General features: G+C 43.2%; 1 protein-coding gene across 4 annotated transcripts in view; it reads right to left on the bottom strand.

Annotated features, from left to right (window-relative positions):
• The window catches only part of dpp6a (dipeptidyl-peptidase 6a), a 345,755-nt gene that overhangs the window by 89,024 nt on the left and 240,097 nt on the right, over positions 1–16,634 (bottom strand). For all 4 annotated transcript variants that reach the window (XM_046292853.1, XM_046292856.1, XM_046292855.1 and 1 more), the window contains one exon: positions 14,496–14,610. In XM_046292853.1, the coding sequence (XP_046148809.1) occupies positions 14,496–14,610 (115 nt within the window). The remainder of the gene's footprint in view (positions 1–14,495; positions 14,611–16,634) is intronic.

Genomic DNA, 16,634 nt, shown 5'->3' on the forward strand with positions numbered 1-16,634 from the left:
TGTACACGTGAGTCCTCTAAAAGTCACTGTTGTCTCTGGAGAGGCAACAACTAACGTGGCGTGGCTGCCTGTTACACACAATCTGAACACAACACTCTGTGCCACACATGTTCCCTCTCCGAGGATTTCAGAAGCATATTGCCTCATTAACACACACCAACGCGCAGTCACACCAACACAAAAGGAAAATGTTGTCCTTGTAATCCAATCATACTGCATCTGTGGCAGAATGTTCATGGATTGTAAAATAGTACATAAATTGTACGCTGTGTATGTCAATGTGTGTGCCTGTTTATTGTGTGTGTGCAAACATTTGTGTGTGTGTGTGTGTGTGCCCTCTCAAGGTTTAGACTGGAGGTCTGTTGGGATTTGGGTTGCTAATCGTGTTATAAGAGTCAGAGAAACATTCTGCTTTCCTTTGATAGGAAATAAAACTTGTAGCTATATTGGGATTAAAAAATGATACAAGGCTTAAATGACATTCTAGATTGTCGATTACTGCACACCAATCATTTTAACAAACGGAAGGCAACTGAAACCACAGAAAACCCATGTATTTCCCTCCCTTCAAACATAAAGAATAACACCTTATGGGCAATCTTGCCAGCCTGCCACTTGAGTTCTGTATGATTGCAGGGGTCAGTGTTCAGGGACAAAAAGAAGTACAGTACCTATTATAGGCCGGTAGTTGTATTTCACAGAGTTGGAGGCAGAGACAAAGGTATATAAGTGTTATAGCCAGTGACGGAAGGGGTCTAGTTCCTCCTATGATGACCTCAATGAGCTGTCAGTCAGTCAGCATGTAATTCAGTCAGCATGTCAGTCAGTCAAAATATCAGTCAGTCAGCATGTCAGTCAGGCAATCAGTCAGTCAGCCAGCATGTTAGTCACTCAGCATGTCAGTCAGTCACTCTGCATGTTAGTCACTCAGCATGTCAGTCAGTCAGTCAGCATGTCAGTCAGGCAATCAGTCAGTCAGCCAGCATGTTAGTCACTCAGCATGTCAGTCAGTCACTCTGCATGTTAGTCACTCAGCATGTCAGTCAGTCAGCATGTCAGTCAGTCACTCTGCATGTTAGTCACTCAGCATGTCAGTCAGTCAGCCTGTCAGTCAGTCAGAATGTTAGTCAGTGAGCATATCAGTCAGTCAGCATGTCAGTCAGTCAGAATGTTAGTCAGTGAGCATATCAGTCAGTCAGCATGTCACTCCTCAGTCACAGAACCCCCCCCCCCATTCCACTTGTATTGATGTGGAGAATGTGCCATCCCAGTGATGGATCCATCTGTGACTTAGCTACAAGAGCAAGCAGCTAGTCATTGTGAGTAAAGAGAGAAGTTGAGAAAGTGAAAAATAAGTGATTGTCAGGACCCAGAGTTTTTTGCCCTGATGTTTGGCAAAGTAACATTCATCAACAACCTTCTGTTAGTGAGTGGGAGGAGACCTGCCAGCTCAAGTCATAACAGCATTCATAATGTCTTCTATGGAAACTCCCCACATGAAAAAATACTATAGTTCACTATGGTATAAATACTATAACATTCACAGTAGTGTTTTTGCAGACTGTGGTATATTGTAGTATTTACTGTAGAGTTTTGGTGGACTATAGTATTTATTGTAGTGTTTTGGTGGACTGTAGTATACTGTAGTATTTACTGTAGTGTTTTGGTGGACTGTAGTATAATGTAGTATTTACTGTAGTGTTTTTGAGGACAATACTGTCGTATTTACTGTAGTGTTTTTGCGGACATTACTGTAGTATTTGTGTTTTACTGTATTTGATAGATGTGGAGGATTTCTCCTTGTGGAAACCTACTAGAGAAATACTAAAAAAGCGCAACTTCCTTAACCTGTAGGTAGGTAGGACTTGGGTCTGAACGGATAGTTCAGAGGTTTTGCTCTTGTCTAATGCCTGTAGAGATATATGGTCTAAACTTGGCATGTAGGTTTCTATGTTGGGCAAACTGGGATATGGGGGAGGAGAATGGGCAGGGTATATGCAAATTAAATACTGTAGTGTTTACTATAGTTTTAAAAGTGTTGTGTTTTTGCGGATATTACATTCATATTTACTACAGTGTTTTTTGTGTGGATAATACTGTAGTATTTACTATAGTATTCTACAGTATACTACAATATTATATAGTAAGTACTACACATGTTAGAGGAATACTACAGTTGTGTATGCTACAGTCTTCTACAGTTTACTACATAATACTATAGTAAGTACTGTAGGATTATATAGTCAGCTGTAGTATTTGTTTATGTGAGTCAGGTGTACAGATGGATCCACATGTCTTGTTTAAATGACTATATACTGCATTGAGCAGTACAGAATGGTGTCAGAATCACGAGGGGTAGGTTAAGAGGTGGAAGTAGAGATTTTGCTGCAGGATTATTTGCACAACTGGACTGCAGGTTGTGTAATATGTCCAGGGAGTTGGACTCCCATCTCCTGGAAAAACCTAATCCTTAATAAATACACCAAACTCAGTTAAAGCAAACACACATGTATTGGTCTTCAAGGAATCACTTTAAAGAAGCCAGAAGCAGATTAGAAAAAGCGGAGAAATCACTCAGCCCCATCATCCAATTGTTGTTTTGGGTTGTTGTGGATAGCTAATTAATCCACTAAATCTCCTTAAGCCTATTTTTAATAACCAATGGATTTTTTTATTTTATCAAATTTTTACCATTTGATCAAATAGCCCTCCAAACTCCCAGTAATGAGCAGTCTGTGAAAGCCAAGTGGGATTCCCTTTGTGAAAAGTTATGATTGGGCACACTGTGTAGGAGTTTGGAGGGAGGCAATGGGGGATTAGAAGTCAGGCCGGTACTGGCAACCCAAATGGTCAGACAATGGGAGGGAGTCTAAGACCAGAAGAGGCAACGGCAGAGGGGAACAGTTTGTGTCAGAATCTGGTTTAGCGCTGCCAACTCAGGACAACACATTGCCCCAGACGGAGATTCAAGCCTCAGGTCTGCCCTGATGGCTGTCACTTTCACCTCTACATTTCCCCTCACAGCTGTCTCTAAAATATGAAAAGAGAAATTAAGAGAAAGGGGGGAACATTTCACACCTACAGTAGGAGCTGACAAGCTGATGAGACCCTTTGGCATATGGAACAGTACTCTAGTGCTGAAGCCTAAATTGGTCTATTGTATCTACCACTGGGTAAGTCACTACAGACTCAGTTACCTGCAAACTACTATGGAATAAAATTTGTGCTAATGGAAGGTGGAATGTCTTGTGTGTTTTATGCCTTTCATGGTAGGCCATATAACTCATGCACACTTTCTCTTGGATACAGTTGGTTTGGTGGGCCCATGCATCGGATGAAAACTGGTGAGGGGGAACTGAAGAACTACTGTATTTCAGGATACTAAACCAGATAAATCTCTGGTAGGAAATATGCCGACATGTACAAAATATTAATAAAAACAACAAAGCAAGCCTACATGGTAATGTTTAAGGTTGCAAAGCTACCGGTAATTTACCAAAGTTACCGGATCTTCCGTAATTTAGGTAATTAACAGAAAATCTGTGGCAATCTATCTGAACTTTGGTAATTCATAACTTTGATAATATATACTTGAATAACTATTCAAAAATTTATTAATGTATAGTTTTAATTGTTTATATCTGCGTCCATATTGCCCATGAGTGTCTAGTAGATAGGCCTTATGGTTCAAGAGAAAATATCCTATTAATAATAAAAAAGAATCTGATCAACAATTGTATGATTTTTTATTAACTCTGCAATTCTTCCAACTATTGACTTTTTTCACAATTGCCTCCAGTTTGACGCCAAAACACTGACAACTGAGATAGTAAAATAAATACACAAGTGTGTAAATGTATATAAAGGATATTTCATGCTAAAACCTTCATATTAAACACCAATGGTACTCATTAAGTTGATGGTTTATATTTAGAATAATGTTTTACAGCTTTGTCATTCATTTTTTGGGGGAAAATCCTATTTTTTATGAATTTCATTTATTTGTTATGATAAGGCCACGAGAGATAATTACAGACACCTGTGATAATCTGAAGTACCCAAAAGGGCCACTAGATATTTTGAAATATCCCAAAATTCTGGTAGTTTTGTCACGCCCTGACCTGTTTCACCTGTTCCTGTGATTGTCTCCACCCCCTCCAGGTGTTGCTTATTTTCCCCAGTGTATTTATCCCTTTCCTGTCTCTCTGTGCCAGTTCGTCTTGAATGTTTAGTCAAGTCAACCAGCGTGTTTTTTCCCATAGTCCTTTTCTATTCTCTTCTTATAGTCCTCCCGGTTCTGACCCCTGCCTGACTCTGGACCCCCCCCCCCCCCCCCAAAAAAGAAAGAAAATGACTTAAGCATCTGGTTGAATGTCAAAAGTAATCTTTCATCGAGTTCAAGCAAAACCTTCAAAAGTAACTTGTAATAATATATATTGGTATTTATATTGTTCGATATGGCTCCTCCTTAATATAAAACACATCAAGGGGATCTGTGAGCTAAAATATAAACGAATGGCCTATTGATTAGCTTTTCATGTAAATCTTCCCAAACAGAGCTTGAAGGTCATTCATTTCTTATTTTTTGTAAAAATAAAAATATATATTTTTTCCAATTTAAAGTTCTTGTTTTTCAATCAACCAACAAAACACATTCCACATTCACAGATGTGACAGACTTAATTAAAAAATAATAAAAATATAATAAACATGATAAAAAATAATATATATTTATATATATAAAAACTTGCAGCAGCAATATCAAGGTTCTTATTAGCTATTTCCAGCCTTAGTTGAGATGACGAGCAAATAATTAGTTTTTACAGCACCTTACACAACATGTATCTGCTCATTTCCTTAATCACCACATTCACTCTGTCCAATTTGAAATATAGTTGAGTAGTGGAGACCAGAGTCTATCAAACTTGGGCTGTCTCTTGTGGAGGTCATAAGTGAGCTTTTCAAGAAGGAGAAAGTCAACAATCTGGTCAATCCACATTTTAGAAGTATTAGAGGCCCACAATAGAGGCCCACAATAGGAGAATACATTTCTTAGCAAAGTATGTAATAGTCATAAACCCATTTTCTCTGTCAGGATCAAGAACAAAGTCCTGCTGGGCATTAAGAAAATAGAGACATGGGGTCATATCAAACTGTACATCTAGTATTTTCTGTGCAGCAGTTTGTATAGATTGCCAAAATCTGTCAATCTCTCTACAGCTCCAAAATACATGCATATAGGTTCCACTTTCAGAGGTACATCTTTTACAGTTCGGAGAAATGTCTGTTTTCATTCATTCTCGTCCAGGCGCCCCGCGTTGACGGTTCTCTTGTTGTTGATGTCAGGCAAAGCATTTTCCAGGGTTGTTACCTTGCCCCCTATCGCACTGAGCTGAGAGTTAATGCCATCTAATTTGATGTTGAGTTCTGTACGTTGGGATCTCAGCTCAGAAATGATGCCTTCGACAGAGTGCGAGGTTGTCTTTTTGACAAAAGCTAAAGGAGTTTAACTTCTTGGATATAGGGGGCGCACTTTTAATTTATGGATAAAAAAACGTTCCCGTTTTAAACAAGATATTTTGTCACGAAAAGATGCTCAACTATGCATATAATTGACAGCTTTGGAAAGAAAACACTCTGACGTTTTCAAAACTGCAAAGATATTGTCTGTGAGTGCCACAGAATTAATGCTACAGGCGAAACCAAGATTAAATTTCATACAGGAAGTGCCCCAGATTTTGAATGTGCTGTGTTCCAATGTCTCCTTATATGGCTGTGTATGGGTCACGAATGAGCTTAGACTTTCAGTCGTTTCCCCAAGGTGTCGACAGCATTGTGACGTATTTGTAGGCAAATCATTGGAAGATTGACCTTAAGAGACTACATCTACCAGGTGGCCGCTTGGTGTCCTCCGTTGCAATTATTGCGTAATCTCCAGCTGCGTGTATTTTTCGTTTGCTTCGAGAAGAAACACAGCTGCCACGAATGATTTATCATCGAATAGATATGTGAAAAACACCTTGAGGATTGATTCTAAACAACGTTCGCCATGTTTCTGTCGATATTATGGAGTTAATTTGGTAAAAAGTTCGGCGTTGTAGAAACTACATTTTCTGATTTTTTTCTTAGCCAAATGTGATGAACAAAACGGAGCGATTTCTCCTACACAAGTAATCTTTTTGGAAAAACTGAACATTTGCTATCTAACTGAGAGTCTCCTCATTGAAAACATCCGAAGTTCTTCAAAGGTAAATGATTTTATTTGAATGCTTTTCTTGTTTTTGTGAAAATGTTGCCTGCTGAATGCTAGGCTTAATGCTATGCTAGCTATCAATACTCTTACAGAAATGCTTGTGTAGCTATGGTTGAAAAGCATATTTTGAAAATCTGAGATGACAGTGTTGTTAACAAAAGGCTAAGCTTGTGAGCCAATATATTTATTTCATTTCATTTGCGATTTTCATGAATAGTTAATGTTGCGTTATGGTAATGTGCTTGAGGCTATGATTACGCTCCCGGATACAGGATTGCTCGACGCTAGAGGTTAAACTTGAAGTGGAGGTAAGGAAACTACTTGTGCGGAACTCTTAGTTCATGCGGCCATCTCGTTCAAGGGTCACGTGATCCCCCGATTTTTAAATTGTTTAAATGTTTTATTTTATTGGCTGGCTTCCAGGTTAAATGGGCATTGTGTCAAGAAGCAGTGCAGCTTGGTTGGGTTGTGTTTCAGTTTCAACTGTTCTGCCTTATTATTATTTGACCATGCTGGTCATTTATGAACATTTGAACATCTTGGTCATGTTCTGTTATAATCTCTACCCGGCACAGCCAGAAGAGGACTGGCCACCCCACATAGCCCGGTTCCTCTCTAGGTTTCTTCCTAGGTTTTGGCCTTTCTAGGGAGTTTTTCCTAGCCACCGTGCTTTTACACCTGCATTGTTTGCTGTTTGGGGTTTTAGGCTGGGTTTCTGTACAGCACTTTGAGATATCAGCTGATGTACGAAGGGCTATATAAATAAATTTGATTTGATTTGATTTGATTTGATGCATGGCTCTCAACCTTCGCCACTCCCGAGTCCGTACGGGAGTTGCAGCGATGAGACAAGACTGTAACTACCAAGTGGATACCGCACACCAATGTGTAGGAGGAAACTACGTGCACCTGGCGACCGTGTCAGCATGCACTGTGCCCGGCATGCCACAGGGGTCACTAGTGTTTGATGGGACAAGGATATCCCAGCCAGCCAAAACCTTCCCAAACCCGGACGACGCTGTACCAATTGTGTGCTGCGCCATGGGTCTCCCAGTCGCGGCCAGCTGCAACAGAGCCTGGACGCGAGCCCAGAATCTCTAGTGGCACAGCTAGCACTGCAATCTGAAGGACATTCTGACTAGCTTCAGAAGAAAGAGGTCTATGGAAAATAAATGCCACTATGTGTGTCTGTGTTAAATGTCTTCACGGGTCCAACTGACCCGAAATTCCAAGATCCTAAATTTGGACTTTTATCTCGGCTCTGGGTCTGTTCTGATATAATTTCCACAGTCTCGGTTATGTGGAATTAAAATTGATTTACAGACATGAGCCAATTGGACCTGTTCTCTGACCATTTAATGTTTGTTTGATGAGAACTGTTCAAGCTTGTTATCTATGTCAGCTAATTGCAACTCAATAAAACGTATAGCTCATGTCCAGCTGACACTGGTTCCAGCTGCTCAACTCACGTGCACCTGCTCCTGAGGAGAGAGAAAGAGAGAGAGAGCAAGTAATAGGAGCCTTGGCCTAGGATACTGTTGATTGTGCAGATGAAGTTATTTTCATTGAAGTAAAACTAAAATTACGGAAGAATACTGTAATGGACAACAATATTACACAGCCAAATGGACTGTGTGCAAGTCACTGTTCAGGTTTGATGCAATTTTCAACCTTTCATTTATTTATTTTCATATTTATTAGCAACTGTTTAGTCATTAATAGTAAAAATTATTATTATTTTAGGCCTGTTGTAAAATAAATAGCATTTGCCTATTGCTGTCATTTGTTGGGTAGGTCTATGGTAGGCAATCAACTTTGTTGATTGTAGCTGCAATATAGGCCTGTTCAAAACTGTTTTTGAGGATTTCATTCTGTTGAGCCATTTTCCTTGGCCAAATTAAGTTCCAGCTGTAATGTTGTGTATGCCGTAATATAAGATAATTATCGATAGGCTGCCATCCGTTCTTCTTGCTAACGTGCAATCATTGGAAAACGAAAACGACCTACGATTAAGATTATCCTATCAACGGCACATAAAAAACTGTAATATCTTATGTTTCATAGAGACGTGGCTGAACGTTGATACGGATAACATAGACCTGGCGGGATTTCCCATGCACCGGCAGAACAGAGAAGCTACGTCTGGTAAGATGATGGGTGGGGGTGTGTGCATATTTGTCAATAACAGCTGGTGCGCAATGTCTAATATTAAAGAAGTCTTGAGGTATTGCTCACCTGGGAGAGAGTACCTTATGATAAGCTGTAGACCACACTCTCTACCAAGAGAGTTCTCATCTATATTATTGCTCACCCAGAAGCGGCGGTCCGAGTTTCTGGGGACTTTCATGCAGGCAAACTTAAATCAGTTTTACCAAATCTTTACCAGGATGTCTCATGTGCAACCAGAGGAAAGAAAATCCTAGACCACCTTCATTCAACACACAGAGATGCATACAAAGCTCCCCACCGCCCTCCATTTGGAAAATCTGACCATAATTCTATCCTCCTGATCCCTACAAGCAAAAACTAAAGCAGGAAGTACCTGTGACTCGCTCAATATGGAAGTGATCAGATGACACAGATGCTACACTACAGGACTGTTTTGCAAGCACAGACTGGAAGATGTTCCAGGATTCATCCAATGGCATTGAGGAGTACACCACCTCAGTCACCGGCTTCATCAATAAGTGCATCGACGACGTCATCCCCACAGTGACCGTACGTACATATCCCAACCAAAAGCCATGGATTACAGGCAACATCCGCATCGAGCTAAAGGCCTGCCACTTTCAAGGAGTGGGAGACTAACCCAGACGCTTATAAGAAATCCTGCAATGGCCTCAGACAAACCATCAAACAAGCAAAGCGTCAATACAGGATTAACTTCTCTAGGGTAGGGGGCAGCATAGAATTTTGGATGAAAAGCATGCCCAAATTAAACTGCCTTCTACTCAGGCTCAGAAGATAAGATGTGCATATAATTAGTAGATGTGGATATAAAACACTCTAAAGTTTCCAAAACTGTTCAAATAATGTCTGTGAGTATAACAGAACTGATTTGGCAGGCGGAAACCTGAGAAAAATCCATTCAGGAAGTAGGATTATTTTGTTGTTGTTGTAGTTTTCTATTGAATGAAATTACAGTATCCATTGACTTAGCACTCAAATTGCAGTTCATATGCCTTCCACTAGATGTCAACAGTCTTTAGAAATTGTTTCAGGCCTGTATTCTGAAAAATGAGGGAGTAAGAGCAGTCTGAATGAGTGGACCCTGCTGTGTCACAGAGCTTTTTCATGCGCGAGACCAATAGAGTGCCTTTCTTGTTTACCTTTTATATTGCCGACGTTATTGTCAATTTATCAATTATTTAGGCTAAAAACAACCCAAGGATTGAATATAAACATAGTTTTACATGTTTCTATGAACTTTACGGATACAATTTAGACTTTTTTTGTCTGCCTGTTTTGACTGCGTTTGAGCCTGTGGATTACTGAAGAAAACGCGCAAACAAAATGGAGGTTTTCGGGTATATAAAGAGAGACTTTATCGAACAAAAGGAACTTTTATTGAATAAATGAATGTCTTCTGAGTGCAAACATATGAAGTTCATCAAAGGTAAGTGATTAATTTTATCTCTATTTCTGACTTGATTTGTCTGCTGGGCTATGTTCTCAAATCATTGTAAGGTATGCTTTCGCCGTAAAGCATTTTTGAAATCTGACTCCGTGGTTGGATTCACAAGAAGTTAATATTTTTTTTATTTTACCCCTTTTTCTCCCCAATTTCATGGTATCCAATAGTAGCTACTATCTTGTCTCATCGCTACAACTCCTGTACGGGAGAGACGAAGGTTGAAAGTCATGCGTCCTCCGATACACAACCCAACCAAGCCGCACTGCTTCTTAACACAGCGCACATCCAACCCGGAAGCCAGCCGCACCAATGTGTCAGAGGAAACACTGCGTACCTGGCAACCTTGGTTAGCGCACACTGCGCCCGGCCCGCCACAGGAGTTGCTGGTGCGCGATGAGACAAGGACATCCCTACCGACTAAGCCCTCCCTAACCCGGATGACGCTAGGCCAATTGTGCGTTGCCCCACGGACCTCCCAGTCGCGGCCGGTTACGACAGAGCCGGTTACGACAGAGCCTAGGCGCTGCAGTACAGCGCCCTTAACCACTGCGCCACTCGGGAGGCCCTAGCTAGCGTCCCACATACCCTAGAGTGGTTAAGATTGAATCCTACTACACCGGCTCTGACACTCGTCGGATGTGGCCGGGCTTGAAAACTATTACAGACTACAAAGGGAAACCCAGACGAGAGCTGCCCAGTGATGCGAGCCTACCAGACGAGCTTTGTGCCTTTCATGCTCGCTTCGAGGCAAGCAACACTGAAGCATGCACGAGAGAACCAGCTGTTCTGGATGACCGTGTGATAACGCTCTAGGTAGCCGAACAAAACCATTAAACAGGTCAACATTCACAAAGCCGTTGGGCCAGACAGATTACCAGAAATGGTACTAAAAGCATGCGCAGACCAACTGTCAAGTGTCTTCACTGTATTTTCAATCTCTCCCTGACGAAGTCTGTAATACTTACATGTTTCAAGCAGACCACCATAGTCCCTGTGCCCAAGGAAGCGAAGGTAACCTGCTTAAATAATTATCGCCCCGTAGTACTCACGTCGGTAGCCATGAAGTGCTTTGAAATGCTGGTCATGGCTCACATCAACAGCATCCACCCTAGACCCACTCCAATTCGCATAACACCACAACAGATCCACCGATGACGCAATCTCAATCACACTCCACACTGCCCTTTCCCACCTGGACAAAAGGAACACCTATGTGAGAATGCTGTTCATTGACTACAGATCAGCGTTCAACACCATAGTGCCCACAAAGCTCATCACTAAGATAAGGACCCTGGGACTAAACACCTCCCTCTGCAACTGGATCCTGGACATCCTGACAAGCTGCCCCCAGGTTGTAAGAGTAGGCAACAGCATGTCTGCCACGCTGATCCTTAACACGGGGGCCCCTCAGGGGTGTGTACTTAGTCCCCTCCTGTACTCCCTCTTCACCCACGTCTGCGTGGCCAAACACGTCTCCAACACTATCATTAAGTTTGCTGACGACACAACAGTGGTAGGCCTGATCACAGACAATGATGAGACGGCATATAGGGAGGAGGTCAGAGAACAGGCAGTGTGTTGCCAGGACAACAACCTCTCCCACAATGTGAGCAAGACAAAGGAGGTGATCGTGGACCACAGGAAAAGGAGGGCCGAACAGGCCCCCATTAACATTGATGGGGCTGTAGTGGAGCAGGTCAAGAGTTTCAAGTTACCTGGTGTCACCAACGAACTATCATGGTCCAAACACACCAAGACAGTTGTGAAGAGGGCACGACAAAACCTTTTCCCCCTAAGGAGACTGAAAATATTTGGCATGGGTCTCCAGATCCTCAAAAGTTTCTACAGCTGCACCATCGAGAGCATCCTGACCGGTTGCATCACCGCCTGGTATGGCACCTGCTCGGCATCTGACCGTAAGGCGATACAGAGGTTAGTGCGTATGGCCCAGTACATAACTGGAGCCAAACTTCTTTCTAGCACCTGTGTAATAGGTGGTGTCATAGGAAAGCCCATAAAATTGTCAGAAACTCCAGTCACCCAAATTATAGACTGTTTACCCTTCTGACGTACAGCAAGCGGTAACGGAGCGCCAAGTCTAGGACCAAAAGGCTCCTTAACAGCTTCTACCCCCAAGCCACGCTGAACAATTAATAAAATCGCCACCGGACTATTTACATTTGCCTTCCCCCTTTTGTACACTGCTGCTACTCGTTGTTTATTATCTATGCATAGTCACTTCACCCCTACCAACATGTACAAATGACCTCAACTAACCAGTACCCCGCACTCTGACTCAGTACTGGTACCGGTACCCCCTGTATATAGCATGGTTATTGTTATTGTTATTGCGTTACTTTAACTTTAGTCTATTTTGTAAATATTTTCTTAACTCGTCTTGAACTGCACTGTTGGTTAAGGGCTTGTAAGTAAACATTTCCGCTGTGCCACTCAGGAGCCCCATGTGAGAACACATAACAGAAAAAAAGACTCCATCTACATGCAGTGAACATGTTTCGTGTTTGCGGTAGAGTACAAGCCCACTGCACTGCAGCTACGAGTGCACTACTCTGTGACATTGGAAGATAATGTGACACACGCTGCATGTTAAACCTGTTTGTGCGTGGTCAACCCTGTCCCTTCCCCTCTCTGTCACACACACCTGGTGTCAACCCTCTCTCCTCTTCTCCCATCCTCTCTCCTCTCCACATACCTGGTGTCAACACTGGCCCCTCCCCTCTCCACGCACCTGGTGTCAAACCTGTCCTCCCCTTCCCTCCCCTCTCCTTGTACCTGGTGTCAGCCTCATCCCCTCTCCTCTTCATTCCATTCCATTCTCCTCTCCATTCTCCTTTCCTTTACATTCCATTCCATTCTCCTCTCCATTCTCATCTCCTCTCCATTTCCATCTCCTCTCCTCTCCATTCCCATCTCCTCTCCTCTCCATTCCCATCTCCTCTCCTCTCCATTCCCATCTCATCTCCTCTCCATTCCCATCTCATCTCCTCTCCATTCCCATCTCCTCTCCATTCCCATCTCCTCTCCATTCCCATCTCCTCTCCATTCCCATCTCCTCTCCTCTCCATTCTCATCTCCTCTCCATTCCCATCTCCCCTCTTCTCCATTCCCATCTCATCTCCATTCTCATCTCCTCTCCATTCCCATCTCCCCTCTTCTCCATTCCCATCTCCTCTCCATTCCCATCTCCCCTCCTCTCCATTCCCATCTCCTCTCCTCTCCATTCCCATCTCCTCTCCTCTCCATTCCCATCTCATCTCCTCTCCATTCCCATCTCATCTCCTCTCCATTCCCATCTCCTCTCCATTCCCATCTCCCCTCCTCTCCATTCCCATCTCCTCTCCATTCCCATCTCCTCTCCTCTCCATTCTCATCTCCTCTCCATTCCCATCTCCCCTCTTCTCCATTCCCATCTCATCTCCATTCTCATCTCCTCTCCATTCCCATCTCCCCTCTTCTCCATTCCCATCTCCTCTCCATTCCCATCTCCCCTCCTCTCCATTCCCATCTCCTCTCCTCTCCATTCCCATCTCCTCTCCTCTCCATTCCCATCTCCCCTCCTCTCCATTCTCATCTCCTCTCCTCTCCTCTACATTCTCATCTCCTCTCCATTCCCATCTCCTCTCCTCTCCATTCCCATCTCCTCTCCATTCTCATCTCCTCTCCATTCCCATCTCCCCTCCTCTCCATTCCCATCTCATCTCCATTCTCATCTCCTCTCCATTCCCATCTCCCCTCCATTCCCATCTCCCCTCTTCTCCATTCCCATCTCCTCTCCTCTCCATTCCCATCTCCTCTCCTCTCCATTCCCATCTCCCCTCCTCTCCATTCTCATCTCCTCTCCATTCCCCTCTCCTCTCCTCTCCATTCTCATCTCCTCTCCATTCCCTTCTCCTCTCCATTCCCATCTCCTCTCCATTCCCATCTCCTCTCCATTCTCATCTCCTCTCCATTCTCATCTCCTCTCCATTCCCATATACTCTCCATTCCCATCTCCTCTCCATTCCATTCCATTCTCCTCTCCATTCCCATCTCCTCTCCATTCCCATCTCATCTCCATTCCATTCCATTCTCATCTCCTCTCCATTCCCATCGCATCTCCTCTCCATTCCCATCTCCTCTCCATTCCCATATCCTCTCCATTCCCATCTCCTCTCCATTCTCATCTCCTCTCCATTCCCATCTCCTCTCCATTCCCATCTCCTCTCCATTCCCATATCCTCTCCATTCCATTCCATTCTCCTCTCCATTCTCATCTCCTCTCCATTCCCATCTCCTCTCCTCTCCATTCCCATATCCTCTCCATTTCATTCCATTCTCATCTCCTCTCCATTCCCATCTCCTCTCCTCTCCATTCCCATCTCCTCCCCATTCCCATATCCTCTCCATTCCCATCTCCTCTCCATTCCCATCTCCTCTCCATTCCCATATCCTCTCCATTCCATTCCATTCTCCTCTCCATTCTCATCTCCTCTCCATTCTCATCTCCTCTCCATTCCCATCTCCTCTCCTCTCCATTCCCATCTCCTCTCCATTCCCCTCTCCATTATCCTCTCCATTCCCCTCCACTCCTCTCTCCTCTCCATGTACCTGGTGTCAGCAGGATGACCGAGGTGACGATCAGGGAGCAGATGACCAGAATGACAAGCAGGGCGATCGCAATACCCTTCCAGTTCCTCTGAGGAGGGTTACTCCCCACCAGCTCCTGGAAACACAAAACAGACAGAGAGAAACACATGGTCAAAGACAGAGAAAGAAAGGAGAGAGAAAAATAGGAGAGGAGAGTGAACAAGAGAAAGGTTGTAGTCGTAAGATGGAGAGTAAAAGAAGGAATGGGAAAAATAAACGAGACGTGGATAAGGGGTAAGGGAGAGAGAAATAATGGAGTGATACTGTCTGCTAGTATAAAGAGTAGGGGGGAAGAAAAGGACAGAAAGTGAGAGAGAACAATGGAAGAATGAATAAAATAAATGGAAGGAGTAGGAAAGAAAGGTAGAGAACTCAAATTGATGGGTCTGTCAAGGACGAGTGTGAACTACAGAAACAACAACATGAATTCTCAAGGAGAATTGCCACAAGCAAAAGGCAGGAGGAGGAGTGGAGGAGGGGGGATTATTAATGAGGCAAGGAGTCAGCAGCCATCACTGGCAAATGAATGTGACAGATAAAAATGAGCTTTTGGATCATTGGTGACTTTGGTGGGGGAACGGCGCCAAGAGGCTTTTTGCTAGAAAAATGATTTCAAATTAGTTGTGTTTTAGGAGAAAACTTGAAACAATGAAACAAGTAAAGTTACACAGTAGGTTTAATATTGTTTTAAGTGCAAAATTAAATGGAAAAGTAATCAATATCGAATTTGATAAATGGTCTCTGCAGGGTATGGAGTGAGTTGAATGAGAAGAGGGTTTTCAACCTTTTCCTTTTTGTCACAAAAGACTATACAACCCATATTATTGAGGATTTGGTGAAGAAATGTATTTCACCAGTAGACTTATGCTGCAGCAGCAGCAGCCACAACGAGTCCCCACTCTCTGAGGGTGTCTCAGGGGGAGTCAAAAACCCATTTCCATTTCACACCTCACATATAAGCACCCCCTATTTTACTTTAGAACAGCACCAACAACAACAACAACAAGGCCTACATCAACCACACCTGTCAAAAATTGCACTCAAAGATGAAAGAAAGTTGGACATTTCTACAGTTCAGCTCCAACAAACAGAACATCCAAGCTAGGAGTAATTCTTTGAAAAGGATATTGAAAGCCTAAAAAATCAAAATAGCTGGATGAATAACTTTTACATTTGTTTACAGTGGGGGTGGGCAAAAAGACCTGAGAAGATGGTATGTAGCTAGTACCTTTGGCTAAGGTCTTGATTAAGAAGAAACTACAAATCACACACACACACGCTCTAATGGAATAGAGTGGTCTGGTCTATGAGGTAAGCCTTCTAGTGACCTCCTTTTGCTCAATTGAATGGAGCGGCAGACATCATTAGATAAGAGCAGCAGGGGCTTTTTACCACACCGCCCAGTACACACCCTCATTACAACCAACAACCTGTTTTCCCACAATCCCTGGCGGTGCTCCGGCGAAACAGGGGTGCTTTCGCAGGGGTCACTGCCGAGGGCTGGTCACAGCAGGCGGGAGGAGAGTTAGTGGGCTGTGACGTAAACAACCCCACAAACAGAGCCAGACACATCCCTTATCAACAAGTTTATACAAATGGTGTAGCCTACTAGTGAATCATTTGCCTGGCAATCCTGCAAAATAACAATAATCATGAGCTATATAGTCCAATATGTTTGGTTGGGTGAGTGTCATGCAGGGAGAACAAACAACTGAGGCTCAGTGAGGCTCTTTTAAACAATAACATCGGCCACTTTGTGCCAGCATGAAAGGACAAACATCAGTCTCTTTTGGAGTGTCCACAACAGATTCGGGATTTTACATAATACCCAATATAATAGACCTGCACTCATTGTAACACCTACACAGTAGCACTCAATTGTAACACACACACACACACACACACACACACACACACACACACACACACACACACACACACACACACACACACACACACACACACACACACACACACACACACACACACACACACACACACACACACACACACACACACACACACACACACACACACACATTGTATTGTAAACAGCCAGCGGGAAGTCACAGCTGACTAACTAAGCACATCAATATACAA

The sequence above is a fragment of the Oncorhynchus gorbuscha genome, linkage group LG12 (genome assembly GCF_021184085.1).
Source record: "Oncorhynchus gorbuscha isolate QuinsamMale2020 ecotype Even-year linkage group LG12, OgorEven_v1.0, whole genome shotgun sequence".
Taxonomy (NCBI): domain Eukaryota; kingdom Metazoa; phylum Chordata; class Actinopteri; order Salmoniformes; family Salmonidae; genus Oncorhynchus; species Oncorhynchus gorbuscha.